The following is a 26,276-nucleotide window of genomic DNA, read 5'->3' on the forward strand; positions in this document are numbered from 1 at the left end:
TCAGAGACATAAAATTATAAAGATGGCTTGGTGTCGAATCCCCGGGCTGGAGCACTGGCGACGGCCAACCGGGAGGACGGCGTGTGTAGAGGAAACTTTCTCGGGGCGCCTGGGAGGCTCAGTCGTTAAGCGTCCGACTTCGGTTCAGGTCACGATCTCCCAGCTTGTGGGTTCGAGCCCCGTGTCGGACTCCGGGCTGACAGCCCAGAGCCTGGAGCCCGCTTCGGATTGTCTCTCCCTCTCTCTCTCTCTCTCTCTCTGCCCCTCCCCTGCTCACACTCTCTCTCCCTCTCTCAAAAATAAAAATAAACATTAAAAAAAATTTTTTAATAAATAAAAACAAACACTGTTTCTCCAGCAGCCCAGGAAGAGGGACCGAGGGGCAGCACTTTGTGACAGGTGTGGGAGGTGGCTATTGTGTGAACCCAGGACGAGACTCAGGCCCCAGGACCGCAGTAGGCCAGTCCCCTCAAGCTAAAGTTCCTTATTTCAAAGTGCAGACACTGAGGCCCAGAGAGGGGAAGGGGCTGAACCAGAACTAGAGCCCCGGTGTCCTCACTCCAAAGCTGCTGCCCCTCAGGAGGGCTGGGAAGTGGGTCTTCCCTCCTGGAGTCTGGTGTTTCTCTCCGTAGGACGGATGGTGGGGGCTGGACCGCAGGCTGGGTCCTGGTCAATCAGACCAGGGCAGTGCAAAGACAGGGGCTGAGAGGGGAGGAGTATAGCCAACCCATCCAGGCCTTTCTAGGGCTGATGCTGGGTCAGGCGATGACAGACTTCCTCGCCAGTGAGCCCTCTGGAATGCTTGGAACTCAGTGGTGACAGTCCAGAAGTTTCCCTTCCCCTAGAGGGCCCTGGAATGGAGGGAAAGTTCTAGATAAGCAACCAGGGCTTTGGCCTTTCGTCCTGCCCTGCCTCCTCTCTCCCGGGGACTTCGAGTGTGCGGGGGCGGAAAGAGCCCCTCTGGGACGCGCGGCCCGGCCTCGTGAGCCTGCCCACTTCCTGCCCCACCTCCTGCGCTGGGATTAAGGAAAACGACGATGTCTTACATTTAGACAACGCTTTGCAGTCCACAAGGAATGCTCACATCCTTCTTCACTAAAAATGTTCCTCCCCAATCCTCACAATGCAGGGGAGAATCATTATCCCCATTTCACAGACAAGGAAACAGAGGCCCGCAGAGATGCGTGGTTTTCCCTGGCCGCGGAATGAGTAAGGGCTCAGAGTTTGTTCAAGAACCCAAGGCTCCGGCCTAGCTCTGCTCCAGCCAATTCCTACCCTCACGCCCCTGTAAACACCAAGAGGGGGGCGTCGCGTGATGAAAAGCACGGACAGGCTCTGAGACATTCAAGCTGCGTCGAGTCCCAACTCTACTGCTGACTTTTGCCGCATTTTCTATGGTTCCTTCACCCTCCGGGTTTCAGTTTCCTTATCTGTAAAAGGGGGTAATAATAGTAACCACCCATTAGGGTTGACGTGAGAATGAATACGACGGTCACACATGAGGTACTTGGCACATGGTGGGCAGAGAGCACTCAGTAAATGACAGTGGCTGTTTTGTCACGGGCCCTGGAGGTGAAAGCACGTCGGGCCTGCGGCTCTCTGCCTTGTCCCGGCTCCTCACTGGCCGCCGGGAGGATCCAGCGGGACGGCAGCGTGTGGATTTATCTCCGCCGTCATGTGAAACCACCACCCGAGACCCGACTGTCTGAAGTGAGGCTTCCTCCTTAAATTTCCGGTCTCCTTTGGACAGAAGGGAACTAGGAAGATCCCGAAGCATCTCAGACACGTGAAGTCCAATCTGCTACTTTCATACGGAGAGAACCCCGAGGCCCAGAGAGGAGCGGGGACTTGCTCAAGGTCACACAGCAAGGCAGGGTGGGAGACTGACCTAGAATTCTTGTGATTCCTCCGTCCCCGTCCCCTAAAGGAGGACTGACCAGGAGAAGCCTGCAAATTGTTGCCCGATGTTTAAGGGCAAACCCAGGATGTAAAGGTCGTGTCTTAACAGAAGCAACAAGTGGAGAGAAGAACGTGCTGGGTCAGGAGTCAGGAGCAGCGGGGGTTTCCCACGGCCGTCTTCACCGGTGGCCGTGGAGCCGGGGCACATACTTTGGTGTAGGATAAAGGACCAAAGGCACGGAGGGCCTGTCCCGCGTCTCCTGGAGCCTGGGCCCAGCGCTCAGCACCGCACTTCAGAGGGACACAGTCAAACCAGGCCGATGTAGAGGAGATAATACAGATAAGCTTAAACGATAAGGGGACTTAACCAACACTAACAAACTACCTACCTAACTCATAACGTATCAGAGAGTTCAGAGAAGGGTCCTGAGGTATGAGCTAATCTAGGAGCTCCAGTGATGGCGCCGCAACGATGACTTAAAAACTAGTCTACAGGTTCTTTGACACTCCCTTCACAGGAAGCCTCATTGTCCTCCCCCTTGAATTGTGGGTCCGACTTAGTCACCAGAGCCCAGAAAAAAAGTGGAAATGACAACAGCACGCCGCGTCGGAGACTAGACCGTTGGTTCCTCGCCTCGTTCTTTCTCCTCACTCACTCCGGTGGAAACCGTCCGCCACGGAAAGGACCGCCTAGCGAGGGACTGAGGCCTCCCGCCCGTGGCCATGTGCGTGCGCCATCTTGGAAGTGGATCCTCTGGGCCCAGTCAAGACTGCGGATGCGTTGGGGCGCCTGGGTGGCGCAGTCGGTTAAGCGTCCGACTTCAGCCAGGTCACGATCTCGCGGTCTGTGAGTTCGAGCCCCGCGTCAGGCTCTGGGCTGATGGCTCGGAGCCTGGAGCCTGTTTCCGATTCTGTGTCTCCCTCTCTCTCTGCCCCTCCCCCGTTCATGCTCTGTCTCTCTCTGTCCCAAAAATAAATAAAAAACGTTGAAAAAAAAAAAAAATTAAAAAAAAAAAAAAAAAAAAAAGACTGCGGATGCGTGCGGCCCTCGCCAACCCCTCCCTACAAACTCGTGGGAGACCCCGAGCCAGAACCACCCGTCTAGGCCTCTTCGACCGTGTGGAGTGATTCGTTGCACAATAGTTGATAAAACCACAGACTGGCTTCTATGTCTCTACAGAGTCTCTGGGTGCTGCCTTCCTCTGTACGTGGGCCTCATCCTCGAAAGGAACTCTCTTTTGGCAATGGCTGCCGTGCTTCTGCCCTCCTATCCCCGGCCCAGGTTGTCCAGGGAAGCAAGCCCTGCTACTTCTCCGGACAAATCGCTGGCTCTGACTTAAGCGTCCACTGTTGTCCCTGGGAGTGTGGTGATGCGGTGCTTGGCCTAAGCCCTCTGAGCCCACTCTGGAGCTAGAGGTACCACCATCACCCAATCACACGGCCTCCCAACAGGGCCGAACACGGCTCTGATGGCGGGGGAGATGGGGAAATGATGCTGGGAAGCCGCGCAATCGCCATGACATCAAGGTAGTGGTGGCGGAATGATCAGGAACAGGAGGGTCCTCACCGGCCCCACAGCATCCTCCAGGGTATGGGGATAGCGGGGCTTAGAAGTTAAGGTGTCAGCTCCGGAGTCAGACGGGATCCAAATCCTGGTTCTACCGCTCGCCAGCTTATGTGACGTCTCTGTGCCTCAGTTCCTTCATCTGTAAAATGGGGCTGGCGCGCCCAGGAACACAGGTGGAAGGAGGAAATGAGGTGCAGTGAAGTTTCGATAGATAAGTCCTATTATTCAAAACATTCACCGAGGGCTCACTACCACTCAATTGTCCCTTGTCCCGGCCAGACCGAGAGGCACCCCCAAAGGAAGAAACTATGCGGTTGTGTCTTTGTCTTGGTAACCCCAGGGCTTGGCACACAGGCAGTACATGTATGCACGGCTGAGATGAATCATTTGGAAAAGGGAGTAAATGTTCTTTGTGCCTCCGACGGACAGAGGGACAGAGCTCAGCCCAAGGCCAGTGCATGCAAGTTTTGGGAATCGGGATGCAATTTGCTCTAGAAAACTTTTTTTTTTTTTAATGTCTCTTGATCTTTGAGAGAGAGAGAGACAGAGACAGAGACAGAGTGCGAGCGGGGGAGGGGCAGAGAGAGAGGGAGACACAGACTCCGAAGCAGACTCCAGGTTCCGAGCTGTCGGCACAGAGCCCGATGCGGGGGTCGAACCCATAAACCGTGAGATCCTGACCAGAGCCAAAGACGGAACACTTAGCGGACTGAACCACCCAGGCGCCCTCTCAAAGGAGAACTCTCAAATAAGAGTGGTTATCCATAGGTATACAAGAACTCAAAATGAAAGACGCATTTGCTGAGACTAAGCCTGTTTGCACGTCGTCGTCTCCTTCGCTCCTCACAACCTTATGAGGTAACTACCCTGATCAGCCCCATTTCCCAGGTGAGGAAACTGATGCTCAGAACAATGGAGCTGGTTCACTAACTCGTTCACCAAATGAGTGCCCCGCCTGTGCCAGGCCCCGGGGATTCACTCATAAACAAAACAGATGGGGTTTAAGTCACACCTGCTAAACCAGGGGCAAAGCTGGGACGGTTAGAGCCGAAGTGCATGACCATTACATGGTTTCCTTCCAGAAGAGGATCCTCCTAGAGTAGTGAGTTTCCAGCCACCAAAGGTGTGCGGGGTCAGAACTGGAGGGAGCTGGGGGGTAGCCGGGAAGAAATTCCAGTTTGGGATGTACTGGAGCCAGGGGGCTGCGAGGGCCCCTGTGGCTGTCAAGCTCTGGAACCCTGCGGGCAGCCTCTGAGCACTTGGGGCCTCCCGCGGCCAGGAAGCAAGACAGGGATGGAGGGAAAGGGAAAAGAGAAGCTGGGGAAGCCCACCACCGAGGACTCCCTTGCAGGGCGGCAGCTCCCGCTGCCGGCAGCCGGGGTCGGGGCGCCACCTGGTGGAAGAATGTTAGAAAGCCGCTGAAACAGGCGTTAGAGACCCCGAGATGGAGGGATGAGAGGTGGAGCGACACACGAGTGTGTCGCAGGGCTGGGTCAGGAGCCCTTCCTGGGCGTGGCAGACCCTTCTGTGCACAATACTGTATTGAACGTGACACAGCGTAAGAACTTTTTTCCCCTCTACGTTGTAAATTCTCTGAAATCGCGACGCGTCTTTACAAATGAGTGGGATGCAGAGCGTAATGGATGGCATTGCAGCCTACAACGGCCGGCCCCCGGGATTTGACGAAACATGGTCGCAACTCCCGTTGGTGGGGTCCTCCTGACGTGCCGGGCACAAGCCAAGCCCTTCATCGTCTTAACTGAATCCGTGCCCAACTGACGGGAGAGGAAAGGGAGGCTGAGGGAGGTGAAGTTACCTGCCCGGTCCCAGCGTCCGTGGTTGAAAAGCTGGCCGCCGAATATTGTCCTTGTTTATTTCTGCACGGCCTTGCTGTCTCGATCCTATGCCTCCAGTCATATGGTTTTATCATTGCCTGACTGGCCCTCTGTTCCCACCCCTTTCCTGTCAAATGCCCTGAGCGCCAATGGGGCAGGGACTACGTTTTGTTCATGTTGGTCCTCCCCCAAGCCCTATGAGGGGCATACCATTGTTACTAATTTTCCTACAGAGCTAAGGGTTTCAATAGAGAAGCATCTAAAAATCTTTTTAAATCACTAGGTAAGACGTATACAAAAGGGAGAACTGTAGCTGTGGTTTGCTAATGGCATGGGGTGATTTATCGAATTTCCAAACGTCCTGGTTATAGAAAACATTTACAATGTATTCTGCAATTTTAGTTTGGGATATGCCCAATGAAAAAAAGAATTATTAAACATTATTGTATATACGGTATGAGCCTGATATGTACTTCTAAATAGCTAAGAAAAAGACCTGGTTTGTTCCATATATTAGACGGGGGGAGCTCAGTGGGCACTGGGTGTAGTCAGGTAGAGAACTTGACCTGACACAGGTGCCCTTGGTTATATTAGGACGGTATGATTGCCAACAATTTTTTTCTCTATATTTTTGTTTCCCAAATTCTCTGAAAGTCAGTTAGAAAATATCATCTTATATACATTCATAAGTCCAAAAAGGATTCGGACATTAGGAGAGAACATTCCAGAGAATGGCAAGAGAAAAACAAGAGAATTGAAGCGGGCGGTCACAGGATAGGAGCCCCGAACCGGCCTTGAGCACCTGCCAGGTGCTCAGCAAACCCTGGCTGCTTGGGTAGATCCTGCCGGTCTGGGTGGGCTTCTCCCTCCTGGTGGGGCTGAGCCCAGTTAGACTTATTACCCCCCACTGGTCATGTCGGCTGCGTAGGCCAAAGCCTCTGTGCTTAAAATGCCAGAAGGGTCCCTGCCTGGTTGTGCACTAGGGAGGATCTTGAAAGAACAGATGTCGGACTCTTGGATCCAGCAACTTGCATATATGTCTAGATGGGGTTTCTCCTTCCATATTACCGATACCCACGGAAAGCTGCTTCACCCCTGCTTCCGAGGCACTTGGCAGATCTCAGTGGGTCTGCTTCCTCCCACCACAGCGTAAGGTTGGGTGCCATTCACAGCCCCCAGCCGAGGCAGGGCGATGAAGTGGGAAAGTACCCGGGGGAGTATTATTTACTATGATGTGTAGGGCCTTGGGGCAGTCTGTTCCTCTTTGTACTTTTTCTGTAGAAGACACGGACTAGGCTAGATGGGTGGTTTTCACACGGTGTTTGGTCGCAGATCCCTTTATTCAGACAGAACACTACAGGAAAAGCCCAAAGTTGAAAGAAAAAAATACGTGTTTGTATGTATCTAGATACCTACGTATCAGAGTCAAGCACCTGCAAGGCTTACCTTCATCATCTCTCTGTCCTTCCACAAAGGTAGGTACGACCAGCAGTCCCGGTTTACAGAGAAAATCTGAACCGTAACCCGCCCCCCCCCCCCCCCCCCCGCACTTAGGGTGCTGCAGGGCAGTTTAAACACTGGTGGACCAGATGATGGGCGCGTGCGGCAGTGGCTTTCCACTTTGTTGACTATGAACTAGACTACATTTTACATAGTAGCCCACTTACACATGTGCGCGTGGGAATAGACACGTCATGAAACGATACTTAGCCTGCTACAATTCACAGCCAAATTTACTGTTTGACTTTTTTTCCTTTAATGCTGGTTGTGATCCAGTAATCGTAAAATTATAATCCCCTACTGGCTCTCAACGTGCAGACTCCAAAAGACTTCCTTAAATTAAAGTAGTTCCTACCCGAAGAGTTTACGACTGCTTCATCTGGTTAGCAGAGTCCACAGCCCTCTGCACGGATGCTGCCACTCTCCGGGATCTTGGGAGCACGCTGGCTGCCCCTCCCCTCTGATACACCTGAAATAAAAGGGGATCTTGGCAAAAACCTTTTATGATATACTAGACAGATCTATTGAGAAAAAGATGGGGTTCTTTATCAGATGGTAGGAGGGACAGTATTTTTTTTTTTTTTTTTTTAATAGTGTCTTTATTTGAGACAGAGAGAAACAGAGCATGAGCAGGGGAGGGGCAGGGAGAGAGGGAGACACAGAATGTGAAGCAGGCTCCAGGCTCTGAGCTGTCAGCATACAGCCCTACGCGGGGCTCGAACCCACAGACTGTGAGGTCATGACCCAAGATGAAGTCGGACGCCCAACCGACTGAGCCACCCAGGTGCCCCGGGACAGTACTTTGTTTTTATTTTGAGAGAGAGAGAGAGAGCGAGCGAGCAGGGGAGGGGCAGAGACAGAGGGGGAGAGAAAGAGTCCCAAGCAGGCTCTGCACTGCCAGTGCGGAGCCCGACGTGGAACTTGAACCCACAAACCGTGAGATCATGACCTGAGCTGAAATCAAGAGTTGGATGCCTAACCAGCTGAACCACCCAGGCGCCAGAGGAAGGACAATATTAACTAGACCTGCATCTACCCCTTACCTTAAGCAAGTCACACTGTCTGAGTCTTCTGATCTTCTTTGTAAGAAGGGAACTAATTTTTGTTTAGCCCCAACCTGCACAGTGAGTATGAGCACATGTCAAAGCACTTTACAAATGAATTATTAGCTCTCTTCTACAGACCCTGAGAGACCTGGATCCAACCTACAGAAATTTCAGAAAAATCTTCATGTAGATACAAACCAGCTTAAAAGAGTGCTATGGTGTATCGACAAATGAAGAGATGCTCAACATCACCAGCCATCAGGGAAATGCAAATCAAACCACAGTGACACCAACCAGGCTGGTGATAATAAATTGATACATAACAAGTGCTGGTAAGAATGTGGACAAATTAGAACCCTTATACACGCCCGGTAGGAATGTAAGATGGTGAGCTGCTTTGGGAAGGTCTAGCAGTTTCTAAAAAAGTTAAGTTACGGTATGACCCAGCAATTCCACTCCTAGGTGTATATACCCAAGAGAAAACATGTCCACATAAAAACTTACATGCAAATGTTCTTAGCAGCTTTATTCTTAATAGCCTGAAAGTGGAAACAGCCCAAATGTCCAGCTGATGGAGGGACAAACAAAATGTGATATAACCACATAAGGGAATACTATTTGGGAATTAAAGAAATGAAGTCCTGGGGTGCCTGGGTGGCTCCGTTGATTGAACGTCCGACTCTTGATTTTGGTCATGATCTCACAGTTTGTGGAATCGAGCCCCGCGTCCGGCTCTGCGTACTGACAATGCAAAGCCTGTTTGGAGTTCTCGCTCTCTCGAAATAAATAAATAAACTTAAAAAAAAAAAAAAAAAAAAAAAAGTACCACCATGGTTGAACCTTAAAACATTATGCTAAATTAAAGAAGCCAGATACAAAAGGCCACATCTTGTGTGATTCCAATGAAAGGTCCAGAATAGATGGATCTACAGACGGGAAGTAGTTGTCAGGGGCTGGGGCTGAGGGGACTGTCAAGAGAATGAGAAGTGAATGCTACTGGGCAGCAGGTTTCTTTTTAGGACAATGAAAATGTTCTGGAATAGACAGTGGCGGAAGCTGCACAACCTCGTGAATATACTAAATACCAATGAGTTGTACACTTTAAAACAGGAAATTTTAGGCTGAGTTACAACAAAAAAGAAGAAAACTGCATTGAATAGGGCTGTGATTGGTTCAAATCTTTTGTAGACGTGTAAACTAAAATTTGCATTACTAAAATGGATCCATGTCCTTAGCTAAAAAGTTGGGAACCTTTCTTTGTGCTATCAGTGGATTATACGTATCAACTAACACATTAAAAAAACCCTGAAACCACTCTGAGGTAGATTCCACCATTATTTCCCTTATAGAAGAGGAAATGGCAGGACTTAGGTCAAGTACAACTTGATCGAGGTTACACAGAAGGCTACGGTAGAAACCTTGGTCTACCAGAGTCTGTACGACGTTCTGTCCACTACGAAGTGTCTGCATGGTTACAGCCCCAGCGGGCAAATACTCCTTGGTGGCAGCAATCGCGGTCTTTTCATTTTCTTTGCCTCAAACCCTAGTTGCACCTGGCAAGTGCAGAGACAAGTCAGTTAAATGCATTCATCCATTTGTCAGATACTTGTGCTTCTACTGCGTAGCAGGCACTGGGAACACGGTCACGAACAAGACCAGAGCTCCTAGGGACCAAAAACCCGATCATTTCAGGTACTAATAACTGCTATATATGAAGACAAAGAAGGGGAGTTCAGGAAGACTGTCTGAGGAGAGCCAAGGAAGGAAATAAGCCACAAGGTCAGGAGCAGTGTCTCCCAGGATGAAGGAACAGTGGGTGTGAAGGTCCTGAAAGAGCAATCGACTTTGATGGGTCACAGGGAGGGCAAGGTAGCAGGTTCGGCACAAGACTGAAGGATGGAGGAGGTTGCCAAAGCAGATTCAACCCGGTGTGTCGGGTCTGGGAGGCCACGGTAAAAAATGTGGATTTTCCTCAGGGGCAGGAAGCTATCAGAGGGTTTTGAGCAGTACTGTGATCTGACTTAGGACTTGGGAACGGGATGGCCTCTGTGCCTAAGGACTGGAGCGTAGACGACACCGCTCCTAATAGTACTCACTCCGACTCTGAGTAAATGAAGTCGACGTGGACCGAAAGAAGAAGATGGGGAGAAGACCAGAGGGCGGCATCAAAAATACTCTACTTTGGATACGTTCAGTATCTCTTTTAGACCCCTGAAGCGAGGTAACAAGTAGGTGGCTGGACAGGGTCTAGGTGAGGGGGAAGTTCAGACTAGAAAGTAACTGACAAACTAACAGAAAGAGGACATTTACAGTCAAGGGATGAGGAATTAAATGTAGGGAAATCCACCAAGGACTAAGACAAACTTCCATCACGTTATGTTTGCGAGAAGCCATTAGACATAAAAGGACCAACTAATGAGACAGGAGGGAAACTAGGGTTGAAACCAGTGGCATCTCCTAGCACCCAAGTGCAGTGTTTCAAAGGAGGCATGAGCGACTGAGCCAAATCCAGCCAAGGGCCAGTAAAGGATCAAGAACCGATCGTTCAGTTTGGCAGAATGGAGGCTACTGCTAATCCTAGCGAGCAATCTCAAGTGGAGAATGAAGGCATAACGAATGAACGGGAAAAGTAAATAAATGGACCGACCGAATGAATGACTGGCTAGATAGGTCCAAGTACCCAGTGATGCTCACTGGTTAGCTCACACTGGAAGGGATTAAGTCATCAACGACCATTTTAGAAACTGCACATTCTGCGCTTTCCTTAAATAACAGAAGTATAAAATCGAAAGGAAGTCACGTGAAAGATGCTTAGACTTAAGTTACAGCACACACATAAGATTCTGTTATCGATCATAGATTCTAGGTCACTACAGAAGCAGCTTCATTAACTGAGCTTCTGCCTTTTTACAAATTACTCTAAAAACTCACGGTAAAAACAGCCCCTTTATGACCATGTCCTTCAGGTAAAAACCATCCCACCGAGGTTTCCTGAAGTTAAGATGTGTGGGCATTTTCTATGTGTAGGCATATACACAGATACTGCTCCGCTTGAGGTGCCGAGTCGACTCTGCCCTGTCCATTACGTATTACCATACACTCGCCCTTCATAGCACGTACCACATCAATTAAAGACGGCAGAATAATTTCACCACCTTTTACTTTCCTTGCTCAATCTTTACTGTGTCAAAGGTGCCAAGAGGGTAAAAATATAGGCTTAACTGTAACATTTTTTTAAAAAAGGTGGGTTCCCACAGTATTGAGACGATTAAGTAAAAGTGAGTGGCAAACGTTTTTAAATTTAGAAATTTATTCTGTTTAATCCACAAGCTTTATATAGCTTTAGTTTAAAAAAAAAAAAACAACAAAAAAACAAAACAAAAACAGTGAAAACAAGACACTATTTCAAAGTCTGGGCCCTTCCAGCCTTCCAAATATGAGAGAGCTCTGAAAGTTGTATATACCAGTTGGAAGAACAAGACAAAATTATGAATGGAGCCGTGACATTTCATAAAACAAACTTTTATGTAACTGAAGGATCCTTCCTGGGACTAGTTAATTGCCTTTACAAAAAAAACACAACAGAATAGAATGAAATTCCAGTGTTCCAAATCAACTTGTTACACATCCATATAAACCCACAGTGTCCTGGCAAACAACATGCTTTCATTTTCCGTCTCATCCTAGAGCTCGAATCTGGATTCATTTCAGCAGAGACTCCACAGGCAACAGGAAAGATTGTGGCATCAAAATGTTCATTTATACTTTTGTGGTAGTTCAACAGTGGTCTTATTTCTGGGCTAGCTTGCAAACCATACGAGGTTGAAAGCATCATAACTTAAATGGGTGCTAAGACTCAAATGAGAAAAAATAAAGGGGAAAAAAAAAAAACCAAAAACGAAAAGAAAGGAAAACCTCTGGGAATAGCCAAGGCCTTTAAAGAAACCATAAGAATGCCAACAATATTGAAACCCCCTTTTTTAAAAAGGGGATTTTTTTTGGCTTAAAATATTTCACTCTAAATGAAATTTATGTCAGCTGTCAATGAAAGAATGTCACTAATACACTGTGGACACCTTTTGCAATGTAAATCCATGCCCTTTTTTTTTTTACATGGTGAACTTCAACCTAGCAATTATTACAACAAATGTTATAGTCTAAAGCTCAAACACATTTTAGCAATTTTGAAATTGAATTGCGTACAAACCAAATAAAATGTACATCGTAACACACATTCCCACCTAAGACTGTGGGGACACTTGAGCCTTCCGCATCGACCTCAGCGCCTTTTCACGCAGGTGCTTTTCTAAGTCATCGAGGTTGTCTTCGGGCTCGCTTTCGGTCTCCTAAAACCAGAGGAGTCACACTGGTGAGTCTTGAGAAACTGGCGAAAAGGTGTGGGGTGCAGGGCAGAGCCACATCGTGGCAGCAGCTGCACAACTCTATGAATACACTAAAAACCCCTGAATCATATAGTTTCTTTTTTTTTTTTAAGTTTTATTTTTGGGGCGCCGGGGTGGGTCAGTCGGTTGAGCATCCAACTTCTGCTCGGGTCATGGTCTCGTAGTGAGTTCAAGCCCCGCCTCGGGTTTGCTGCTGTTGGCACGGAACCCACTTCGCATCCTCTCTTCCCCCTTCTCTGTCCCTCCCCTGCTCGCGCTCTCCCTCTCAAAACTAAACTAAAAAAATGTTAAAAGCTTTATTTTTAAGTAATCTCCACCCACAACATGGGGGTCAAACTCACGACCCTCAAGATCAAGAGCTGCATACTCTACCAACTAAGCCAACCAGGTGCTTCTGAATCACGCACTGTCAATGGGTAGATGGCATGTTAATTATACCTTAAAGTTATTTTTTAAATACACATTAAGCTTTTGGTAGCCATTCTACTCTTTTCCTTAGTCTTGGCAAATTCCTGTTCTTGGTAGATCATCAAGGAATAGACCAGAAGACAGCTAACAGCTGAGGAGTCAATTACTGTAAAAAATTACTTAGGACGCCTGGGTGGCTCAGTCAGTTAAGCATCTGACTTTGGCTCAGGTCGTGATCTCACGGTTCGTGAGCTTGAGCCCCACTTCTCTCTCTGTCCCTCGCCCACTTGTGCCCTCTCTCAAAATCAAATATCTGGCCATCCGTATAAACGGCAAGACAGCATCCATACACACCTTCTTAGGCTCGGGCTCTGCTTCTGGTTCCTCCTGTGCTGATGTGGTTGTGGGAGCAGCAATGGCTGCAGGGGTTACAGCAGCCGCAGCGGCTGCAGCCACGGCCTTTTCCTTCTTGTGTTTTTTGTGCTTCTTGTGCTTCTTATCCTTTTTGTGTTTCTTGTCCTTCTTTTTCTTCTTTTTCTTTCCACCTCCTTCGGGGTCTGAGTTCTAAAAATCCAGAAAAGTAACAAAAATAAAATCAACCTAAAATTTTGGCCAACTTAACATTTTATTCCTTCAAGATAATAACTAAATGGACAAATCTCAGGATTTCTTAAGGCCTCGGGGAGTGGAAAAGCCCAAGGCCAATTCCTACCAAGAAAACGATTTCTGGAGAGGAGAACCACAATGAAAGCAAAGATGCTCTTCGTGGATTTTAAGAGTCAGAATGGACCCCGAAGGAACGGATTCTTTATGATTTTCCCCAGCTAACTTCACATTACACCAGGTCTCCAAGCCACAAGCTGCAAGTCAGGGCTCCAGGATCCGGGGGCCACCTCCACATGTAAGGAGAAACAGCACGTGCAAAGGAAAAGATGTCTCTGAACTCAACTGGGTCTGAGGTGAATTCTGGCTCCCGAACCTGTTAATCATCTGACCTCAGAGAAATCCCCTTTTTCTGAGCCCCTTTTATCAACCTAAAATTGGTTCAGCAATCCCTGATAAAGCTGTTAGAAGAATCAAATGGGTATATCTGTAAACCATCCACAATAAGAGCCCAAAAGGTAGCAGGATTTGAAGAAATACAGCTATTATTCTAAACATATGCTTGTATGAATGCCAGGTCTCTAGCCACCGTATGACTTCTCTTATCTCTAGAATGGAGGTAGCGTGCTTGTCAATGCATACGGTTGACCCTTGAACAATGTGGGGGATAAAAGGTAAATCCCCCACATAGTTTTGAAAATCTGCACATAACTTTGGACTCCCCGTCCCCAAACTTAACTACTAACAGCCTATGTAGACCAGACGCCTTACTGGTAAGTTGATTGACACGTATTTTGTATATCAAACATATACCGTATTCTTACAATATAGTGAACTAGAGAAAAATAAATGTTATTAAGAAAAGCATAAGGAAGAGGAAACACATGCACAGTGCTGTTCTGTACTGATCAAAAAGACTCCACAGAGAAGTGGCCCTGCCCCCCGTTGCTCAAGGGTCAGCTGTTTCCCACTTCAGCCAGTAATTCACAGGCTTTAAGACTCATTTTTTGTTAAAGAAGTAAATGTATTTCCTATTGAAGAAAAAAGAAGAGCACTACACGTAAAGAAAAATTAAGATCACTCATCGTTTCTCTTTCTAACATATAACCACTGTTAACATTAGAATTTTTTCCTTTATGACAAAGGAGCCATACTAATACACACGATCTAATTCTGAAAGTTTTACTGATTCTGTGATCTTAAGAGTCCCCAAATGTGTCGAACAGCAGAAATACAGTCCAATTTTAACCACCAAGATTACACAATTTAACAGTATTAGACATAATGTCAATCAGTGGGTGGCTAGAATATTAAGCGTGGACTATGATGCAACCACCACCACTTAATCTGTGCTTCCTTGAAGTCCATCGGAACTAAAGAAAATGCTGCTGCTCTGAGCCACAAAAAACAAAAAAAAACTGTCTTTGCTTCCAAGTGACCACATAAAATTATAAAGATAAAACAGGGCAGACACATACCCTTGCCGGAGATGGGCTTGGTGTTGGGCTTTTAGCCTTTTTGACCGGTACCGCTGGTGACCAGTTGGTAGAGGGTGACTGAGACTGGACAGGAGACTGAGGTGCTGGGGGTTTTTTAACTGCCGGCTCAGGAGATCCTGAGACAGATCGGGAGGATGAAACCCTCCTTACAGACTGAGGGCTTGGTGAGGCAGCCCTAGAAATAGAGGGGAAGAACAAAACATTTAATATCCAAGAACAAAGGTCTTTCCCAAGAGAAAATAACCCACTTCCATTATATAACCAAGTCACACACTTTTAAATATTTTAGAGTACTTAGTTTGCTAGCTGATTCTACTAACACATATCATCTAAGTCTCCTGGAGAGTAGTTTAAGTCCCATAATCCTCTATCCATTGTTAATACTTCCTATATGAAATTAAGAATGCCCAATTCCTTGTAATCAAGACTGCTTTTATCAGTCATACACAGACGTGTAAGAAATGTTCTATGCATTACTTCAGAGTTCAGTTTTGGAAACACACATCCCTCAATAAACCAGACAACCCCTAAGAACCAAGTAAAATCCTATGGCATTTAGTGTGTGCCAAAAGGAACTATCCTGAAAACAGAAAATGAATCTGCAAATAGTACCTTTAACCTGCCTCACAAGCCTGTATTCCCACCAGCTTATTTTCTGTAATTTCTCAGTAAAGGGAAAAAAGGCTTCCAAACATAAAAGGCTATGCAAATCAGTGTTCCCAACCAAAAAAGCATAAAATATTTTTACTTCTTTGTCTTTTTGGGTTCCGGAGTCCTGGAGACTCTCCTAATGGGCCTAGTACTTGGAGATGGGGACTGCCTTCTTTGGGGTGACGATGATGCTCCTCTTCGAACAGGTGGAGGACTTGAGGAGGTCTGAGGAGCTCGAGGCCGTGGTGAGGGCGAATGCCGTTTGTTTGGTTGTGGCGACCGGGGCTCCCGGGTAGATCGGCTCGGGGAAGACCCTTTCCTATGCTTTGATGATAACGAAGGCGAACGTCTCTTGGTGACCGGGGAGCTTCTTTGTTTGGGAGGTGGAGAATGGGAGACCCGGCGCTTTGGTGGTGGAGATGGCGATGCCCTACGTTTAGGAGGGGGAGGTGGAGAAGCCGTTCTTCTCTTTGGAGGCGGAGAAGGAGAGTATCTCCTCTGTATTGGAGGAGAGTATCTTCTTGGGGAAGGTGAGCGGCGCCGGGGGGGAGGAGAAGGAGTCCTAGGAAAAACACACCATTAAGTCGGAAGGTCCAGCAGAATAAGGCAACAGAATGCACAGAAAACTAACCAGCAGTTATGGCGCCACTGTAGTTAGCGCCAGGCAGAAAGTGTTTCCAATTAAAAATTGGAATTAAAAATTAATTAATTTAAAAAATATTTAATTGGAAACACTATGCCTTTATCCTCATTTAAAGGAAAAGAAATCACTTAGTGGGTTTATCCTAGATGACTATAAAAGAGGACATTCTGCTTAATGGAGAAATCTGAAGTTTTTGGAATTAAAGTTTATTATGTCATTTAACGTAATCCATATGGAATCTGAATGTTTTTTTGAGAAGAGAATCTTGCATAAACTGAACATCCTTATCATCATGCAATAGCTAGCCAACTACATTAGCAGGACTCTACTATGGGCAACTTAGGATATCTGTACTTTATTTATTTTATTTTATTTTTTAGTGTTTACTTATTTTTAAGAGAGAGAGAGAGAGCACACGCACGCGGGGGAGGGGCAGAGGGCAGAGACACACAATCCGAAGCAGGCTCCAGGCTCTGAGCTGTCAGCACAGAGCCCAACGCGGGGCTTGAACTCATGAGCTGTGAGAACATGACCTGAGCCAAAGTCAGCCGCCCAACCGACTGAGCCACCTAGGAGCCCCAGGAAATCTGTACTTTAAAGAGCTCTTCTATGTGGTGCTCTCTTGAGCTGGCATTTAGACTTAGTATTAATAACAAGAGTTCACTTGCACAAGTTTTAAAAGGTATCTCTACACCCACCCCACCCTGCCAAGGACAGACTTGCATTTTATGTCTCAAAAACCACTTTTCACTGTAAGTCTGCCTACTAGAACAATGCATCGCCGAGGAAGTCCAAGCTGGACTTCCTCTTAATGCTTATTTCCTACATAGTCCTCACACGCCGCTTTAAAAATTAGACCTGAATAGAACATTCAGTTCCAACTGCCTAATTTGCTCCTGAAATGTTCAAACCTTGAGCTAAAAATATCTTCAGCTTTACAATAGACCACTTTTCGTTCAACATGGTAATGGGCACCTCCATTTCCTCACCTGAAAAATGGGAACAATACCACCTAGCAAGCAAGTTCACCTCAAGGACTAGAGATGAAGTATATAAAACACCTACAGCACTTTACCTGGCATATAACGGGCACTCATATTGCTTGGTAACGTATTTGAGTAATATCATTACAAATCTTTTCCCCCCTTTCTTTTGAAATCATTTCGATTTACGGAAGAGTTACAAAAATAATGGAGAGTTGCCACTTAACCGCTCACGTAACCACAAAAAAATTATCCAAATTATGAAATTAATCCTAGCACTGACTCGGTATTAACTAAAATACAACTCCACAGTTTCCCACTAATGCCTCTTTTCTGTTCCAGGTTCTAAAAATCAGAATTCTACATTATATTTAGTTATCATGCGTCCTTAGTTTCTGCCAATACATAACTATTCCTGTCTTACATGACTGGTGTTTTTAAAGAGTACTAGTCAGTTACCTTGTAGAATATCCTTCAATTGGGTTTGTCTGATATACCCTAATAAATTTGACTGAGGTTCTGTAGAATTGGTAAGGCTGCTACAGAGGTATCTGGGAATTATATAATACCACTATGTGTTACCGCTAACTTTGAATCCTTACTTAAGGAGGTATCTGACAGAATTCCAAACTGTAAACTTAGTATTTTTCCCTTTATAATCACTAAATAGAGTGACTTCACCTTTTAATTTAACATCTTTGTTGACATGTGATTCACACACCTTAAAATAGAACCATTTTAGGGGCGCCTGGGTGGCTCAGTCAGGTAAGCATCTGACTTTAGCTCAGGTCATGATGTCATGGCTCATTTGAGCCCTGCGTCAGGCTCTGTGCTGACAGCTTGGAGCCTGGAGCCTGCTTCCGATTCTGTGTCTCCCTCTCTCTGCCCCTCCCCTGCTTGTAGTCTGTCTCTCTTTCTCAAAAATAAACATTAAAAAAAAAAAAAAAAAAAAAGTTAAGTTGTTCCAATCAGCTACAACTAGCAAATCCGATAAAATACCTTCGTCGAGGTGGTGGTGTGGGAGACCTGCGCCTTCGAGGAGGAGGGGCAGGAGAAGGAGAACGGCGCCTTCTGGTGGGTGGCGGGGAGGGGGTCCTCCTCCGTCTACCACTAAAAAAAAAAAAAAAAAAAAAAAAAAAAAAATTACAAGTTATTTGGAGTCAGCATTTACAATTAAGTGATCCAGATGATATAGTTTTAATCATTGTTAACCAAAAGTGCAGTCAACTAACTGTTCCTCTATCCCTCAGAGCAATGTTTTTCATACTAAACAGGATCATTAGCAAGGCTCTGTCTGAGAACCAGCATTTTAGAAAATCATCATTTTACTTGTTAACGGTAAATTTTGTTTTGTAAAATTTTTGTTTCAGTATATACATATGCAGAGTCTGGGTCATGATATAGAAATTCTCAACATGACACAGGGTAAAAAAAAAAGTTCGAAAACACTGGCTGAAAGCATTGGAATGCACCTCAGTTACCTAGGAGACTAATCTGAGTCTGTGCTCACCAGGCCCAGACTACGTATGGTCTAGCCAGTATGTGCTAAAAAGGCTCTCTAGGTGATTGTTTCCTTATCAGAAACAGAACAACTGCTTTAAAACCCAGAAAAGTTCAATGTTCTAACTCAGAAATTTTAAATTTGGGGACTTATGGCCCCAGATCTATATGTCACTGTTCCAAGTTCTCGATTTTTAAAAATGTATTTCCACTATTCAAGAGTTGGCTTACTATTAACTAAAAACACTATCTCAAAAACAAAGGATTAAAAATTGAGCACTAAAGCTATCACTGGGAGCAGTGTGGTTGAAACACAATCTTAGGAACCTTAATTCTGAGCTGTTACACACTTAACAAACACAAATGCACACATGAAAAATAAAATTGTATCAACTGGACTAACTCATAGCAATCTCCCCAGATTTATATTAAAATATACACCAAGCCAGTTTGCCATAATCACATAATGTAGTTTTCAACTTCTTGTCCAGCATAGGACTGAGGTTTCCTGTGAATCTGGAAATATTTTCTACAGTTTACTAGTCTTGATCTCCCTTTAAAACTAAAGAGTGCTCTGTTACTAACAGAACAGAAAAAATTCTGAAATTCATTTAAATTTTATTTTCACAATTTAATTTTCAATTTCAATTTGTTTATGCCTCGTGGGGACTAAGACTTCACTTGGAACAGATTTATAATAATAAACTACAAAAGGCAATCTATCTAGACAGAAAAGCTTTGGATGAATGAAATGAAATGAACTACTAATTATACGAAAATACAGTAAAGGAGAAACCACTTTACTAGCGGGGTTAACCTGAGAATTACAGGACCTGGGGAGACAAGATGACCACAGTACTGATTCAACAGGTAAGCAAGATTTCAAATAGGAGAAGACATTTGGGTTTTAACTTAAAAAGAAGAAAGAAAAGTTTACAGGTGCAAACTTAGAAAATGAAGTGATATAAAGAACTCCCAGTGTTATCAGTAAATATAATAACCTAAGAGGCTATTACTGTTGATTATGTGACTTCTCTTTAAATCTAACCAGAAACTCTCATTAAAAAATTGGGACTCAGATTAGAATCTATTATGATACACGAATGGCCTGAGATACTTATTTTGTGCCTCATGTTCACTTGTAAAATGAAAGGCTCAGAGGAACCAAAAGGTCCCTTCCAGTGAGGACCTTCAATGTCCTGTTTCTATGTAGGAAAATACCCAAAAAGAACAAATAACACCATAACCAAACTAGCATAACTTAAGGAATGCCAGAAAAATCTAATAATCGCTTAAGACTGGAGTCTTGACACCACACGGCTCTATGATCCGAAGGCTACAGAGTTCTACCTGAGCTGGTAAGGCACACATTTTAAGAGTTAAAACAAAAAGCTGATTTCTTTGAGATCAATCTATTTCAATTTTTCCGTATATGCTAAAAAAAAAAAAAAAAAAAAAAAAAGAAAGAAAATGACATAAATGCCAGGTTTAATATATTTCCAAGATTTGGTCAAGCTTGTTCACTGTATTATTCGAAATTCTGAATCCTTAATAGATTTCATCCACTTAATCTAACAACAGAAAGCTAAGCATTTTCTAGTGTTACTCTGAATGACGCCAAGCTAAGCTTTCAACTGCATGCAGAAATTGAGTAGGAAAGTGTGCCCTCAAATTGCGTGAGAACCGGTTTCAGTAAGTCTCAGTATGTGATGTCACTAACCCTCAAGTATGCAGGAAGACAGGTTTTATCAGAAGGGGCCAGCATGCTCTCAGAACAACCTCACTTCACTAGCCATGCTGGTAATGAAGACAAGAAATAGAGATGTGATGCCAACCTTTTAATACTAGGATCAATGTACCTCGTTATCCTTTAAGTTGAGGAGTGTTCGATCCCAGAGACACGTGTTTCAAACATGGAAAATGTTACTTTGTCAAAATTTAAACTTAACATAGGAAATAATAAAAAAAAAAAAACAGGCTGTATGTCCCCTCTTAAAAATACAGTAACTACTGAGATGCCTGGCTGGCTCAGTCAGTGGAGCGTGTGACTCTTGATCAAGGGGTTGTGATCAAGCCCCGTGTTGAGTGTAGAGATTACTTAAAAAAATAAAATCTTAAAAATAAACAGAATAAATACTGAAGCATGATTCCAAAGAATTCTTCCTCCATCTTTAAATCCTGGACACCTGATAGCCAATTTCTAACATCACTAAAACTCGAGGCCTTTTTAAAGAGGAAAACCAAAACACCCTGGAGCAGGATAATGAACATCAGTGTTGCGGAGAAATTGCTTTCCAATATAGAAAGTAGTTCCCGAACAGGTGGAAAAAAGAAATCTTACCACTAACCTGACTTTGTAAAGCAACTTTTTAGCTGCTGTACTAGACTTTTCACAGAAGTCAGAGGTAATTATGGCTGGAAACAGAATACCTTAGCATCTAAGTTTATCTTTCTCTTAAAGGTTTTTTATTTTTTATTGTCAAGTATTCTGCAGCACAAATACACTAGTTTGTTCCATCGCAAACATTGCTGACTAGTTCCAAAGAATCTTTCCAAGAGAACTCTTACTAATTGAGACTACCTAAAACAAAACAGTTTCAAAAAGTGAGCCATAAAGAGGACAATGTGATCATTTCAGGAAAGATACTCAGAAATTCAGCGGCAGCTAAGACCCCCCCCTTCCCCCCAAGCAGAAGACCAGTGAAGACAGTATAATGGTATAATGCCAATAGCACAGGTCGAAGATCTGGCTTTGTCACTTTACTTACTACCCTAACAAACTCATTTTACCACTTCTAGGCCTGTTTTCTTTTTCTCACTTAATGGGATAAGCTACAATTAGAGATTTCTATTTCTATTTATTAAGCTCTAAAAGGTTACGTTTTACAATCCCACAGATACCTGATCAAAAAGGTTCAATAAAAATATGCAACCTACTTTCCTACTGTGGGAAACACTCAACAGAGCCAGAGCCTCACTTTCATCTTTAGTCTTTCTAATCTTTCCCAAATTTTTCTTGTCTACCCTAAAGTCATCACAAAGTCCCTCCCCACTAAATCTAAGGAGCTATTATTATTATCCTATCTCTTGGAAAATATCCAAGTACTGTTAACTGCACAAAAATCTAAGCTCAAATGGTACTCTAAAATGAACACTGTGTGTAAGTCTATCATTCATTTGACATGTAAAGAAATATACTTTTAATAAACTTAAACATCTGAGGAACTTCTCCACAACCATACCCACTGTATACCTAGGAATGGCATCAGGTTACCTAAACAGCAAATTAAGTCACTAAAACTTTGACATGTAACCCTAATTTACAAAGTAGCGTCTAACCAACCTTTTAGTCATTGGCGATTGCCATCGCTTTCCCATTTGCATCCTGAGAGCAGTGGAGAAAAACAAAGGTCAAGAATTCCATTCACCAAATTATTTACTTCAATGGAGTTAAGTATCACTAATGAAGATTCATTTTTTTTTTTTTTTACATGTTCAAAGATATTCAGAAGTTAATGTTATGATTTAACTGATCTAGTCATGCAGACATATGACATGGTGGTACAAAACTTAACATCTCATTACTAGTAGTAACCACCAAATAAAGCAAAGAAAAATTCCAAAACCTCCCAAATCTGACCACCTCCTTCTAGGAGCCCTTGAAATGAAGGAATTAACCAATTTCTAAAATAAACCTGTAGCCCATCCCATAAGTTACAAAGTTTCATCACAACTACACAGAACACCAGTGAAGACTACTGAAGAAAAGACATTACCGAGGGGAAGTCTCTTTCTGGCGCTTTCGAGGTGATGGAGAGGCACTCCGGGAAGGGGAATGTCTCCGCCGCCTGCCTACCTCACCATTCTTCACATGGGACCTTTTGGGTCGCTCATCTTCTGAGGAAGAAGAGGAGCCAGAATCTATAATTACACAATAAAGAAAAAATCACATTACACCTATGCTTAAGAGTCTGCCCACATTTTCTGAATCTAAGTAGACAGGAATGTCCAAATTAGCAAGTTAAGTCCCTAATGTAGCGAGCACATATATAAGCTATCAATTCTAAACAAAGGTGACTATCAATATATGGTCAATGACTTGAAAGCCAAGTATAAACATATATTATTATACAATTATATAAATCATTCCCATAGCACACTCCAACAAGACATAAGCGTCCCTTAAGAATCTAGTGATCTGCCAAATAACTAAGCTTAAAAAGCATTTCAAGTGGGGCACCTGGGTGGCTCAGTCAGTTGAGCATCTGATTCTTGATTTCGGCTCAGGTCATGATCTCATGGTTTGTGGGTTCAAGTCCTGCCATCGGGGATCTCTCTGCTTGGGATTCTCTCTCTCCCTCTCTCTGCCCCTTCCCCACTCATGTGCTCTCTCAAAATTAACAAACATTAAAAAAAGCACTTCAAGCAATTACTTGATTCTTTTACTTTAATCACTTATTTTTAATTTTTAATGTTTATTCATTTTTGAGAGAGAGAGAGACATAGTGTGAGTGGGGGAGGGGCAGAGAGAGAGGGAGACACAGAATCTGAAACAGGCTCCAGGCTCTGAGTTGTCAGCACAGAACCTGACGCGGGGCTCGAACCCATGAACTGTGAGATGACCTGAGCTGATGTCGGATACTTAACCAACTGAGCCACCCAGGTGCCCTGAGCACTTATTTAAAAAAAAAAAAAAAATCTTTTTTAAGGCACTTTTAAAGCTACTGAAAGTCATCTTAGGGTCTGAAGAACTTACTTCCACATCCCTAGCACTTATCATACAAACAACAAAAAAAATGTATGTAACAAGCCTTTCCTTACAGGCCTGGTAGCAAACATCCAGGACTGCAAAGAGAAAAACTTCCAACTGTTTGCACAGGGTTTCCTGAACTTAAAATAACAATTATTCCCAAATATCAAAACTTACATTTAAAGTAAAGTCCCAAGCACCAAAAAACACCCAAGGCCTACATGCATTTTAAAACCTTTCTATGATTAACTTCATGTTAAAAGAACTGCAAAAGCTCTATGGCTTTTAACAGACCCAATGCCGCTGTGGGGTGTTTTTGTCTCTATCTTATAATTGAAAAGCAAAAATAGCACATCTAGACTTGGTCACAAAGACCCACTGAGCTAATATAATTTTTATTAATTAAATATTATTATTTACTCAATTATTTACAAAATACACACACACAGAAAAACCCAGAAACAACCTAAATGTCTAAGTAGGTGACTGACTCAATAAATCATAGTATGTTATTACAATAAAAAAAGTTTTGGTGATTTAAAAAATTAGATCTAAGAACAGGGAAAAATATCTCTATTAAGTTAAAAAGGGAGACAACATAATCTGAAGTTTGAGCTTACGTAATTTTTTTGTTGTTTTGTTTTTTGCCTATTTTTTTAAATGTTTATTTATTTTTGAAGAGAGACAGAGTGTGAGTGGGAGAGGGGCAGAGAGAGAGAGGGAGATGCAGAATCCTAAGCAGGCTCTGGGCTCTGACCTGTCAGCCCAGAGCTGATGTGGGGCTCGAACCCACAAACTGTGAGATCATGACCCGAGCTGAAGTTGGGTCGCTTAACCGATTGAGCCACCCAGGTGCCCGTTTTTTGCCAATTTAAACCACAGATCCGCATACGTGGCGCAGAAAATTTCTGAACAAAGACTTTAGGGAGGGGAACCTGGGTGGCTCAGTCAGTTGAGCGTCTGACTCTTAATTTCAGCTCAGGTCGTGATCTCGAGGTTCATGGGTTCGAGCCCTGCCTCACCCTCTGTGCTGACAACGTAGAGCCTACTTTGGATCTTCTGTTGCCCCTCTCTCTGCCCCATTTACGCATGCAGGCGTACTCTCTCTCTCAAAAATAAACAAACATTAAAAAAGAAAAAAAGCTTTAAGGAGTAACACTCACTAGAGATTGGGAAAAGAAATCCACTTTTCCTGGGCACCTGGGTGGCTCAGTTAGTCAAGCATCTGACTTCAGCTCAGGTCATGATCTTACAGTTTGTGGATATGAGCCCCACACTGGGCTCTGTGCTGACAGCTTAAAGCCTGAAGCCTGCTTTGAATTCTGTGTCTCCCTCTCTCTCTGCCCCTTCCTTGCTCATGCTCTGTCTCTATCTCTCAAAAATAAATAAAAATGTTTAAAAACATTAAAAAAAAATCTACTTTCCCAAATTTTATACCTCTGTTTTTACTTTTGTACTATAAAGGTCTACTATGTTCATAACAACTTAAAAGAAAATTAAACTTTAAGACTGAAAACTAAAAACCAAAAACTAATACTTCCTCCCCTTAAAGAGATCTCCATGTAAGCACATATTTTTCCTAAGTACACTCACTACACTAATGGATATTTCTATTTTAAGTAGTTTTCATCAGGAAATACAGGTAGAAAACAGACGAATCCATGTCCATACCAGATGAAGACTGCTGGTTCTGTCGTCTGTACTGACGTCTCTGCTGCACAGAATCTGCTGCAGCCATTTTGCCACCTTTATCTTCTTCTGAAAGATGGATGCATTTAGAAAAGTGTTTCTTTAGTTACACATACAGAACACGTAACATACTTGAAATGGAAAATGGTCTCTTCAACTTTTATCCGATTGGGTCAAGCAATACAACCACACACACACACACACACACACACACACACACACACACACACATTTTTTAACAACAACAACAACAAAAAGCTTAAAATCCCAATTTAAAATGCTGACTTTAGGGGTGCCTGGGTGGTTGAACATCCAACTTTGGCTCAGGTCATGATCTCATGGCCTGTGGGTTCGAGCCTGTCTGGCTTTGTGCTGACAGCTCAGAGCCTGGAGACTGCTTCGAATTCTGTGTCTCCCCGTCTCTGTCCCTCCCCCACTCACACTCTCTGTCTCTCTCTCTCTCTCTCAAAAATAAACATTAAAAATACAAACAAGTAAGTAAAAATAAATAAAAAGCTGACTTTAGACTATGTTCACTAAATATAATAAAAATAAACTTATTTACTATAGGTCAAGTTAAGCACTAAGAACTTTATAAGCATTATTTCAGTTAATTGTCAAAAGCCTAAAGGATGGTACTGTTACCTGCATTTCAGATTTAAGAAATGAGACTCAAATAAATTAAGTAATTAAACAAAAAAAGTAGTTAAGTAGTGGGGCACCTGGGTGGCTCTGTGGGTTAAGCCTCCGACTTTGGTTCAGGTCATGATCTCACGGTTTGTGAGTTCAAGCCCCACGTCAGGCTCTGTGCTGACAGCTCAGAGCCTGGAGCCTGCTTCGGACTGTGTCTCCTCTCTCTGCCCCTCCCCAACTTGTGCTCTTTCTATGTCTCTCAAAAAATAAAATAAATGTAAAAAAAAAAAAAAATTAAAAAAAAAAAAGTAGTTAAGTAGTGAAGCTGGGGATTCAACCCAGGTTGGTCTGACTTCAGAACCATAGCTCTTAACCACTAAGTCATATTCTATAATTAATCTTTAACCAGAGGGGCTGACCAAATGTGCAAAAAATATAATTCGGCTTAAACAAAAAAACACACGAAAACTTACCCGATTCAGATAACTCTACTTTTCTAGGCTTAGGTGCTGGTGAAGGGGACTCTCTTTTCTCAGTACCTTTGTGTTTTGTCACTAAAAACAATGAGAAAAAAAAACACCTTACATATGAGGAATAGCAAAACAACAAAAAACAAAGCTACCTCACAAGACACTGTCTTAATGGCAGAAAGACTATTCTTATAAAG

The 26,276-nt window shown here is 43.9% G+C and overlaps 1 protein-coding gene across 9 annotated transcripts in view; it reads right to left on the reverse strand.

The window, feature by feature from the left end:
* Positions 1 to 11,139: 11,139 nt before the first annotated feature.
* SRRM1 (serine and arginine repetitive matrix 1) overlaps positions 11,140 to 26,276 on the reverse strand; it is a 32,082-nt gene continuing 16,945 nt past the window's right edge. For 4 of the 9 annotated variants that reach the window (XM_060624291.3, XM_060624282.3, XM_060624280.3 and 1 more), the window contains 9 exons: positions 26,083 to 26,163; positions 24,959 to 25,045; positions 22,314 to 22,458; positions 21,881 to 21,922; positions 18,037 to 18,147; positions 15,509 to 15,973; positions 14,740 to 14,935; positions 13,013 to 13,222; positions 11,140 to 12,193 (listed from right to left, as the gene is read on the reverse strand). In XM_060624291.3, the coding sequence (XP_060480274.2) occupies positions 12,089 to 12,193; positions 13,013 to 13,222; positions 14,740 to 14,935; positions 15,509 to 15,973; positions 18,037 to 18,147; positions 21,881 to 21,922; positions 22,314 to 22,458; positions 24,959 to 25,045; positions 26,083 to 26,163 (1,442 nt within the window). In that variant the 3' untranslated portion in view covers positions 11,140 to 12,088. The remainder of the gene's footprint in view (positions 12,194 to 13,012; positions 13,223 to 14,739; positions 14,936 to 15,508; positions 15,974 to 18,036; positions 18,148 to 21,880; positions 21,923 to 22,313; positions 22,459 to 24,958; positions 25,046 to 26,082; positions 26,164 to 26,276) is intronic. The other 5 variants (XM_060624283.3, XM_060624281.3, XM_060624286.3 and 2 more) reach the window with 4 other exon arrangements.

This window comes from Panthera onca, chromosome C1, assembly GCF_046562875.1.
Source record: "Panthera onca isolate mPanOnc1 chromosome C1, mPanOnc1 haplotype 2, whole genome shotgun sequence".
NCBI classification, from domain to species: domain Eukaryota; kingdom Metazoa; phylum Chordata; class Mammalia; order Carnivora; family Felidae; genus Panthera; species Panthera onca.